The sequence below is a fragment of the Lepidothrix coronata genome, unplaced genomic scaffold (genome assembly GCF_001604755.1).
Source record: "Lepidothrix coronata isolate B3197 unplaced genomic scaffold, Lepidothrix_coronata-1.0 Scaffold233, whole genome shotgun sequence".
In the NCBI taxonomy this organism is placed as follows: Eukaryota; Metazoa; Chordata; class Aves; order Passeriformes; family Pipridae; genus Lepidothrix; species Lepidothrix coronata.
This window is the reverse complement of record NW_016690413.1, coordinates 982,555-992,240: the sequence shown is the minus strand read 5'-3', so window position 1 is coordinate 992,240 and position 9,686 is coordinate 982,555. Positions and strand designations below refer to the sequence as shown.

Below are 9,686 nucleotides of genomic sequence, written 5' to 3'. Positions count from 1 at the left end.
CATGGATCCCATCTATCCACACCCCACAGCTCCCACACATCCCTGTCCCATGGATCCCATCTATCCACACCCCACAGCTCCCACACATCCCTGTCCCATGGATCCCATCTATCCACACCCCACAGCTCCCACACATCCCTGTCCCATGGATCCCATCTATCCACACCCCACAGCTCCCATGCATCCACGTCCTGTGGCTCCCACACATCCCCGTTGGTTCCCCCCCATGGGTGGGGCCACACTGAGGGTCCTGGTCCCTCTCCCCCCCCTCCAGGAGGACAAGAAGATCACCCATGGGAACGTCTCTGCCAAGAAGGTGCTGCTGGCGCGGGAGGGGGACGCGGCCACAGGGACCCCCCCGTTCATCAAGCTCAACGACCCCGGGGTCAGCGTCACCGTCCTGGCCCAGGACAGTGAGTGCTGGGGGTCCTGGGGGGTCTGGGATTGCTGCCCCCCCCCCAGGTGCTGAGCAGGGCCGTCCCCCCAGTGCTGGTGCAGAGGATCCCCTGGGTGGCCCCTGAGTGCGTCCGGGATCCCAAGAGCCTGGCACTGCCCGCTGACAAGTGGAGCTTCGGGGCAACCCTCTGGGAGATCTTCAGTGGTGGGAACATGCCCCTGAGCCTGCTGGAGCCCCAGAAGGTGAGGCTGCCCCAGCCCCCTGCATCCTGACCCTCCTGATCCTTCCCAGTGCATCCCAACCCTCCTGCCCCGTTCCATTGCAACTCGACCCTTCTTCTCCATCCCTCCTGCCCCATCCTGCTGCATCCCATCCCTCCTGTCCCATCCTGCTGCATCCCACCCCTCCTGCCCCATCCCACTGTATCCCACACCTCCTGCCCCATCCTGCTGCATCCCACCCCTCCTGCCCCCTCCTGCTGTATGCTGACCCTCCTGCCCTGTCCCACTGCATCCCAATCCTCCTCTCCCACCCCTCCTGCCCCATCCTGATCCTCCTGCCCCACTCCACTGCATCCAGACCCTCCTGCCCCATCCCTCCTGTCCCGTCCCTTTCCATCCCAAACCTCCTCTCCCCTTCCATTGCATCCCAACTCTCCTGCCCCGTCCTGCTGCACCCGGGCCCCGCTCACTCCCCCAGCTTTGGGGCTGTTCAGGGGCTGTTCGGGGCGGCCCCAGACACCCCACAGCCCCCCCGGGCCCCCCCTTCCCGCCCCTGCAGAAGCTGGATTTCTACCAGAGCCGGCTGCAGCTCCCGGCTCCCAAGTGGCCGGAGCTGGCCACGCTCATGGCCCAGTGCATGGAATACGAGCCCCAGCGCCGGCCCTGCTTCCGCGCCCTCATCCGCGACCTCAACAGCCTCATCACCTCCGGTGGGCCCCGGGGCTGGGGAGGGGGGCACGGGGGACCCCCACAGCGCCCTCACCACTCACCTCCCCCAGACTACGAGCTGCTGTCGGACCTGTCCCCCGCGGACGTGGCGCTCCGGGACAGCCTGTGGGGACACGAGCCCCTGGCCGTGAGCCAGGACCCCGAGCACTTCCAGGAGCGGCACCTCAAGTACATCTCACTGCTGGGAAAGGTCTGGGCCCTGAACCCCAAACCTCAGTGCACCCCCCCCTCCCTCACCGGATTCGGGGCGTGGAACGTCCCTGCTTTGCTGAGAAACGCTTGGATTGTGCCCCGAGAGCGGGATCTTGGGAGGGATAACAGGCACTGGGAATATGGGGGGAGGGCTCTGGGGCACATCCCTCGTCCCAGCCCGGCCCTCCCCACCCCACGCAGGGTAATTTTGGGAGCGTGGAGCTGTGCCGCTACGACCCCCTGGGGGACAGCACGGGCGAGCTGGTGGCGGTGAAGAAGCTGCAGCAGGACTCGGCCAAGGAGCTGCGGGATTTCGAGCGGGAGATCCAGATCCTGCACTCGCTGCAGCACGACTTCATCGTCCGCTACCGCGGCGTCTGCTACAGCCGGGGTGAGCGCGGGGCGGGCAGGGGGGCGGGCAGGGGGCGGGCAGGGATCCCACACCCCGGCTCTGCCCAAACCCCCGCCGGAGGGTGACGGATGTGGCTCCAGGATGGCGGGGGCTGCGGCTGGTGATGGAATTCCTGCCCAACGGCTGCCTGCGGGATTACCTGCAGAAGAACCAGCCCCGCCTGGAGCACAGGGCGCTGCTCCTCTACGCCTGGCAGATCTGCAAGGTGGGGGCGCGGCGGGGGTGGCGGCAGCGGGGGTCCTGCTCTTCCCGGGGGGGGGGTGGATCAGTGCCGTGGATCGCCCGGGGGGCCGTGGTCCAGCCGGGATGAGCCCCCAGGGATGCTCACTCAAGGGGCCGTGGTCCGGCTGGGATGTGGTTCAGCCCCCCGGGATGCTCCGGGGTCCCGGTTCCCGTGAACGTTCCATCCCGGCAGGGCATGGAGTACCTGGGGGCGCAGCGCTGCGTGCACCGGGACCTGGCCAGCAGGAACATCCTGGTGGAGAGCGAGAGCCACGTCAAGATCGGGGATTTCGGGCTGGCCAAGCTGCTCCCGCAGGACAAGGACTATTACGTGGTGCGGGAGCCCGGCCAGAGCCCCGTCTTCTGGTGAGAGGGGGAGCGCGGGGGGGGCGGCACGGGGGGCTGCAATCCCAGCTGGGGCCGGTGCTCAGCGTCTCCCCTCGGGCAGGTACGCTCCTGAATCCCTGGCAGAAAACGTCTTCTCCTGCGCGTCCGACGCCTGGAGCTTCGGGGTCCTGCTCTACGAGCTCTTCACCTACGGCAACAAGAGCAAGAGCCCCTCGGAGGTGAGACCCCCCCCGGGCTGGGGTCCCGCTGCGCCCCCCTCCCCGGGGCTGGGCTCCGTTACCTGTGGTAGGAGCCCCCCCGGCTGACCCCGGTGCCGACGGCCGCCCCCGCAGGAGTTCCTCCGGATGATGGGCACCGGGAAGCCGGCGCAGATCATCTGCCACTTGCTGGAGCTCCTCAAGGACAACCGGCGCCTCCCGGTGCCGTCCGGCTGCCCCGCGGAGGTGCGAGCCCTGCCCGGGCTGTTGGGGGTCCTGAGGGGGGTCCTGGGGGTCCCCCCGCTCCCCTGATGGCCTCCCTGTCCCTTGTCCCCAGGTCTACTCGCTGATGATGAGCTGCTGGGCCTTCACCCCCGGTGCCAGGCCCACTTTTGGGGAGCTGTCCCCCAGGATCGAGGCGCTGCGGGATGGTCGGAGCAAAGCCCGTGGGTAGAACCCCCTCCCCCAAAACTCCCCCCTGGCTGGGACCCCCGGACACCCACCTCCCTCCTCAGCACCGTGTGGCCACAACGATGCTTCAGGGAGCTCTGAGGGGCACAGTGAGGGGGGGACAAGACCCCCATGCCCCTCTCCCATGGCACACAGACCCCCCCTCGAACTGCCCCTTGGCTTCCCCCCTCCCCTTCTCCCTGTTCCTGCCTCCACCATGGCAAATTCGGCCTTATTTTATTAAAGTTTGGTAAATTTTCCAGCTGGGGTGAGGTGAGGGCGTGCCTGGGGAGGGGGGACACGTGGGGAAATGGGGTGTGGGCGTCTGGTTGCTGTGGAGCTGCTGGGAGAGAGCGGGTGCCCGTGGCACATCCCGGTGAGGGGGCCCCAGCTTGGCACTGTGGGGTCAACGCCCACCCCAGTGGGCTCAGGGGATTCCTTTGCTCCCACCCTGAGCCCATGATCCCCCCCAAAACCAGCCCCCTCGTCCCTGCACCCCCTCAGAAAGGCTCCAGACCCCAAATCCTCATTAGCAACACGCACTCGTTTCTTCTCCCTCTGCCGCCTTTGGCCACGGGAGGGCAGATTTGGGGTGAAACCAGACAGGAACAGGCCCGGAGCAGCACGGAACTGAGTCTGAGAGCTGGGATTCAGCATCCCAGACACCACTCTGCCCTCCTGGAAGGACCATCCCTGGGGTCCCCCTTCCCAGTACGGAGCGGCAGCCACAGGGGTTGGGAGGGAACCACAGCCCAGGGGCTCCCGGGGTGGTTCCTGCCAGCTCTGGATCCTCCTCAGTGGCCCTAAAAGATGCTCAGACCCCCTAGAAGATGCTCCCCCAGCCAGGGGTGGAACAGCACCTGCCCCAGCCCCAGGCTGCAGGAGGTGTCCCTGAGATCCCACCGCAGCACATCCCTGTGCTCCCGCCGCTGGCTGAGCTTCCCAGCATTCCAGGGGCTTGGGAACACCCCCACGAGGCTCCGTCCGAATTCCTGCCCCAGGTCCTGGGGACCAACTCCTGCCTCTCAGAGCTCACCAGGGGTGATTTAGTGCCCAAGAGGAAGAAAAGTCAGGGGACCACTGGGGCCCCCCCGGCACTTGCCAGGGCCCGGAGCAGCACCGGGAAGGACGGGCAGCTCGGAGGAACTGGGAATGTCGTGCACCAAGGGGGCGGGCACGGCCCCAGACCCCCCCAGAGAGACCCCCCGGACCACCAGAGCTCCCCCAGTGCCTCGGTGCAGAGCCAGTTCAGTGCCACCCTCACACTGAGCCTCTCCTGGAGCAGTGATCCCAGTGGCACCAGTATCCTGTGGGAATCCTCCCCCTGCCCGGTGCCAGCCACCCACCCACCCTCGGGCACAAAAGGAGGTTATTAGAAAATAAAGGTTATTAGAAAATAAAGTGTTTAATAAAAGAGCAGCTCCTGCTCCCTTCACAGCACGGGGGAGGGCGGAGGGGGGGTCTGACGCGGTGACAGCCACGGGGAGGGGGAACAGGGAGAGGAGGAGGAGGAGGAGGAGGAAAAGGAGGAGGAAAAGGGGGGCTCCCACCCCGCAGCACCCCCTCCCCTCCCCAGCCGGCCTCCATCCAGTGTTTCAAGTTCACACAACCAAGGGGGAAGCCCGGGGGGCTCGGAGGGTCCGGCGGGAGGTGGCTCAGGACCCCGCCAGGTAGATCCCTGCGGAGGAAAGGTGGTGAGGAGGGGTGGGGGGAACATCCCTGGCACGAGGATGGGCATTGCCAAGTGGCCAGGGCTCAATGCCAGCACCAAGCTGGGCAACCTGCACCCTCCCGGGCTGGGCATAGCCCAGTGAGGGAGAACTGGAGTTTGGGGACAGGGGAGGGGACCCCACCCACCCCAGGGTCACAGGGAGCAGGGAAGGGACTCCGGGCACCCTGGAAAAGGGATCTCATGCACCCCAGGGCCGTGGGGAGCAGGAAGGGACCACTGTGGACCTTGGGGAAGGAACAGGGAAGGGCCCCTGTGCACCTCAGGACACAGGGGATGGGGAGAGGACCCCCTACCCACCGAGGCTGTGGGGAAAGGACCCCACGCCCCCGGGGTGTGCCCCCTCCCCAGCTGTACCTGTAGCAAACCTCTTCTTGACCAGCGACATCCGGTACCCGGCGCTCGCCAGCTCCACCTCCACCCCCGACAAGGTGCTGCCCTCGCTGCTGAACTGGGCGGCCACGGGACTGGGCTTACTGGGCCCCCCCAGGGGCTCCCAGCTGGCCGAGAGCCGGCCACAGCCTGGGGGGACAGCGGAGGGGTTGGGGGGGTCTGGCCCCTGCGCCCCCCTGCCCCGTGCCCTCACTCAGGGTGGGCACAGACTCACCTCCCTGCCCCGGGGCACCGGGGACGTCCAGCAGCTTCCAGAGCAGCCTCTTCTCCTCCAGGTTCCTGCCGGGACACGGGAGTGCCCTCAGACCCCCAAAGCCCCTCCTTCTTCATCCTGAACCCACCTCCCTGCCCTCCTCACCCTGGCAGCACCCCCATTTCCCAGCTCAGGGTCTCAAATTCCCAGTTCAGCATCGCCATTTCCCAGTCTGGGGTTCCCCTCTCCCATCCTGGAGGGGTTTGGAACCCCACATCCTGTGTCTCCCACCCTGGTGGGTATTTCAGACCCCCAGTCCTGTGTTATCCATCCCGGAGTGGTTCAGGATCCCAGACCCCGCACTTCCCACCCTGGGGACGATTGGGACCCCCACTTCCATGTTTCCCACTCTGGGCAGGTTTGGGACCCACTTCCCACTCTGGGGGTGGGTTGGGACCCCCACTCCTGTGCTTCCCACCCCGGGGAGGTTCAAGACCTCCAGTCCTGTCCCTCCCAGCCCGGTGGGACTGTGACCCCCAGTGCTGTGTGTCCCCCCAGTGCTGGTCCCACCCCCTGCCCCGGTACCAGCTGGCCGCGGGCTGCAGCCGGAGGTTGGTGAGGGGCTCCTCGACGGGCAGCAGGACGTGGACGTTGGCGAGGGGCACGGGCAGTGCCAGGGCGCCGGCGTTGTAGCCGTAGTCGACGCTGACCCGCGTGGCCCCGGGCGCGCAGTCCCAGCGCACGCAGAGCCGCAGCGGCGCCGAGCCGGGGCCCAGCCGCGAGAACTGCGGCACACGGGGGGGCTCAGGGGGGCACCCAGACCCTCCCGCCCTCCAAGGGGCTGCTGGGGAGGGTCCCGGCTCTCCCCACACCCCCCCGGGGCTCACCTGGTACTTGAGCAGAGCCACGTTGTAGTAGGAGGCGGCCGGGCTCTGCTCCGCCTGCCGCTGCAGCTGCCCCGTCAGCGCTGCCATGTTCAGCCAGAAGTCCCTGGTGCTGGGGTCGCTCTGGGAGGGGTCGCTGGGGGCACGGGGTGAGAGGGGCACCCCCAGAACCCGCACCCCCACACCCAGCTGCACCCACCGGCTCCCCAGGACACCCAGACCTCCGGGGACCACACGTACCCCACCGCCAGCCCCCCGTGGCTGCGCCCACCCTCTCCCAGGGTGCCCGTGCCCCCTGCCCCGCTGCCCCCCACGCCGTGCAGGGTGCCCCCGTGGCCCCCCACCTGTAGAGCAGGTCGGTGTTGGGCAGGAAGTGCTCGATGGCCCCCGTGTTGAGCAGTCGGAAGCTGAGCACGGGGGGGGCCGCGGTGCCGCTGAACACGCGGACGATGCCGGCGGGGAAGGACATGGTGAGCTCCCCCGTCACCTTCACCAGGCAGCTGCTGGGGACAGGCCGGGGGTCAGCGGGTGGCCCAGGCAGGACAGAGTGGCTGGGGGACCCCCAGGACCTCCCCTGTACCTGTCGGCGTCGCGGCCCTTGAAGTAGGCGTGCACGTACTCGGTGAAGGCGGTGGCCACGGGCAGCGCGTCCTGCGAGCCCAGCACCACGGGGCTGGGACCCCGAGACAGCCCTGGGGGGGGCCAGGGGGCACACGGGGGGGTCAGAGCACGGGTGGGACCCTCACCCCACGCCCCACGAGCCCCCCCAGCACCCACCGAGGGCCGGCTGGGACACGGCGAAGAAGCCGCGCTCGCTCAGGCTGGCGGGCGCCGAGTGCGAGGGGCCGCAGCTCCAGGAGGGCGAGGGGCTCAGCGAGCGGGACTGCCAGGGGAGACAGGGGCAGGGAGGGGGGTCTGGGTTCAGAACCCCCCTATGGGGGGTCCCAAAGGCAGGCCCTGAGCCCCCCCCAGCCCCGGGCACGCACCAGGTCACTGTTGCTGCCCACGGCAGGGCCGGCCGGCGGCCGCTTGGCGCGGGAGCGGCGAGGGGGGGCCACGAGAGGGACGTCCCGGGGGGCTGCGCTGGGCCAGGCGGGGAGAGAATCTGGGGGGGGGGCACGAGTAGGGGGGTGAGGAGAGAGCCCTGCTGTGGCAGGACACCCAGGGGGGTTCCTGCAGGGGCTCATCAGTGCCGTGAGTTGGGCAGGTCTCAGCCCCGTTCTCAGCTGGGTTGGGAAGGGGAAACGTTAAGGGTAAAGGGGGGGGGAAATAGGGGTAATGGGGGTCACAGGTAAGGGTAACAGGGGCAGGGTTAAGGCACTGGGGGGCAGCTCCCCCCTCCACTCACCCGGCTCCGACTGCGACGTGGGGGCCCCCGACGTGCCCCCCTCACTCAGCCTCGTCCCCGACCCTTGGCAGGTCCACGGAGAGGGGCTGGAGGACTCCCCCCCACTCAGGGGGGCCGGCGAGGAGGAGGAGGAGGAGGCCGAGTTGGAGGAAGGACACGTCAGCGGGGGCTGCTCCCCCCCGGGGCTGCGGGGTCTGACCCACGGCGGGGGCTCCCCAAAAGGGTCGGGTGAGGGGGCTTCCCGGGGGGCTGGGCCGCTGAGGCAGCGGCTGCGGCCCCGGGGAGCAGCCCCCCCGTCCCCCCCGTCCCCCCAGAGCCCCTCGGCCCCGGGGCCACCAAACACGGCGAAGTTGGGGGGCTCGGGGAGGCGGCCGGAGGGGCTGCGGGGCCGGGGGGCCCAGGCACCGGGGTCCCGGGGGCTGGGGGGCGGGGGGGGGTCCGGGAGCCCGCCCTGCTTGGGGAGGGGGCTCTGCGGCGTCCCCGGCTGGGGGGTCCAGGGTCTGGAGTCCGGGGAGGGTCCAGGCGCGGGGTGGGAGGGCGAGTCCAGGCCAGAGTCCTCCACGTTCTCCGGGGAGGAGGAGGAGAAGGGCGAGGAGGAGGAGGTGAGGACGTAGGCACGGGGGGCTGCGGGAGAGCCCCGGTCAGAGCACTGGGGGGGGAAACACACCAGATATCCCCCATCCCACCCCCCAAATCCTCACCCGGGAAATCCTCGGCTTCGAACGCCGACTCCAGGGGGGGCCCGAACAGAGCGGAGGGGGGCACCGAGTCCGGGGGCATCTTCCCAGGGCCGCTGTGCCAAGGACAGAGGGGGCGGCTCAGTGCCCACCCGGGAACCCCCCAAGGATGGGGGGACCACCCCATGGCACCCCAATGTCTCCCTGACCCCACGTACCTGTTCACCTGTGCTGCGGGGAGACCCCTCCCTGTGCTGTCACCTATGGGGAGAGGGGACACTGCAGAGCCACTGCACCCCCCCCAAGACCCCCAAATATCCCTGGGACTCCCCCACACCCCCAGGACCCCCCAGCCCAGCCTCACCCGCCGCCAGCGTCCCCTCGGGGTCCGTGTCACTCGGGGCCGGGGTCAGGGATGCCACGTGTCCTGCAGAGGGACAGGGACAGGCAGCGTTAGGGGACATGGAGCCACGGGGACCCCAAAGCTGTGGGGTGGCTCAGGAGGGCTGGGATGTCCCCAGGGTCTGGCACATCCCCACGGTGACACTCACGTGACGACTGTCGCCTGACGGTGCCCTGCAAGAGAAGGGGACAGGGGTCAGGTGGCCCCGGCGGTCCCGGGGGGTCCCACGGCCTCCCCCAGCTCACCCCAATTCCGGGGGGAAGGATGAGGTTCCCCACGGTGGCCTTGAGCTGCTCCACGGAGGCCTCGGCGCTGCCGGGTCCCTCCCGGGGCTGCACGGGTTTGATGTGGACGTAAAACTTGCGCGGTTCGTCCTCGTCGTAGTCGGAGTCGCTGGAGGAGCAGCCGGGATTCTCCGCCTCGGCTGAGCCCCCCGTCAAGGCAATTCCCGGTGCTTGGAATGCCCCCTGGACACCCCAAAAATCGCCCCCCCCTGCCTGCCCCAGCCCAAGGATACTGCGGGCGATGTCGGGGCGCACGGTGAATCCGTCCTCGTCCACCTCCGGGCAGCCCTGCGGGACACACCCGGACAGGCTCTGGCTTCCCAGCGCTCCCAGCACGGGAGTGCCCACGGCGTTCCCAGGGCTGGCACTGGGATACTCACCAGCATTCCCAGGGCTGGCACTGGGATACTCACCACGTCGTTATCCGGGGATTCCCTGGGGAGTGACGGGGGGAAGCGTCAGATGCTGAAGTGGGATGTGGGATGCGGGGATGTGGGAATTCAGGGATGCAGGATGCAGCATCTGGGAGTGCAGGGATGCTGGGGTGTACAGTATGGGGGTGTGGACATACAGAGATGCAGGGATGTGGGAACTGAGGGAAGTGGGA

General features: G+C 68.7%; 3 protein-coding genes across 3 annotated transcripts in view; 1 reads left to right on the top strand and 2 right to left on the bottom strand.

The window, feature by feature from the left end:
- The window catches only part of CCDC124 (coiled-coil domain containing 124), a 22,151-nt gene extending 21,067 nt beyond the window's left edge, over nt 1-1,084 (bottom strand). The window contains exon 1 of the mRNA XM_017834489.1: nt 1,074-1,084. The gene's annotated coding sequence lies outside the window, so the exon portion shown is untranslated. The remainder of the gene's footprint in view (nt 1-1,073) is intronic.
- JAK3 (Janus kinase 3) overlaps nt 1-4,465 on the top strand; it is a 10,141-nt gene extending 5,676 nt beyond the window's left edge. The window contains exons 13-22 of the mRNA XM_017834337.1: nt 275-413; nt 488-639; nt 1,178-1,328; nt 1,398-1,537; nt 1,741-1,930; nt 2,032-2,156; nt 2,367-2,539; nt 2,622-2,739; nt 2,854-2,964; nt 3,056-4,465. Coding sequence (XP_017689826.1) covers nt 275-413; nt 488-639; nt 1,178-1,328; nt 1,398-1,537; nt 1,741-1,930; nt 2,032-2,156; nt 2,367-2,539; nt 2,622-2,739; nt 2,854-2,964; nt 3,056-3,172 — 1,416 coding nt within the window. The 3' untranslated portion in view covers nt 3,173-4,465. The remainder of the gene's footprint in view (nt 1-274; nt 414-487; nt 640-1,177; nt 1,329-1,397; nt 1,538-1,740; nt 1,931-2,031; nt 2,157-2,366; nt 2,540-2,621; nt 2,740-2,853; nt 2,965-3,055) is intronic.
- A 158-nt stretch (nt 4,466-4,623) lies between these two features.
- FCHO1 (FCH domain only 1) overlaps nt 4,624-9,686 on the bottom strand; it is a 9,306-nt gene continuing 4,243 nt past the window's right edge. Inside the window, exons 7-23 of the mRNA XM_017834336.1 lie at nt 9,460-9,514; nt 9,313-9,367; nt 9,041-9,219; nt 8,944-8,968; nt 8,757-8,819; nt 8,611-8,653; nt 8,417-8,508; nt 7,716-8,339; nt 7,354-7,472; nt 7,145-7,250; nt 6,948-7,059; nt 6,712-6,867; nt 6,371-6,503; nt 6,069-6,268; nt 5,505-5,569; nt 5,255-5,419; nt 4,624-4,846 (exon numbers count right to left, since the gene is read on the bottom strand). Of these exons, the coding sequence (XP_017689825.1) occupies nt 4,824-4,846; nt 5,255-5,419; nt 5,505-5,569; nt 6,069-6,268; nt 6,371-6,503; nt 6,712-6,867; nt 6,948-7,059; nt 7,145-7,250; nt 7,354-7,472; nt 7,716-8,339; nt 8,417-8,508; nt 8,611-8,653; nt 8,757-8,819; nt 8,944-8,968; nt 9,041-9,219; nt 9,313-9,367; nt 9,460-9,514 (2,215 nt within the window). The 3' untranslated portion in view covers nt 4,624-4,823. The remainder of the gene's footprint in view (nt 4,847-5,254; nt 5,420-5,504; nt 5,570-6,068; nt 6,269-6,370; nt 6,504-6,711; nt 6,868-6,947; nt 7,060-7,144; nt 7,251-7,353; nt 7,473-7,715; nt 8,340-8,416; nt 8,509-8,610; nt 8,654-8,756; nt 8,820-8,943; nt 8,969-9,040; nt 9,220-9,312; nt 9,368-9,459; nt 9,515-9,686) is intronic.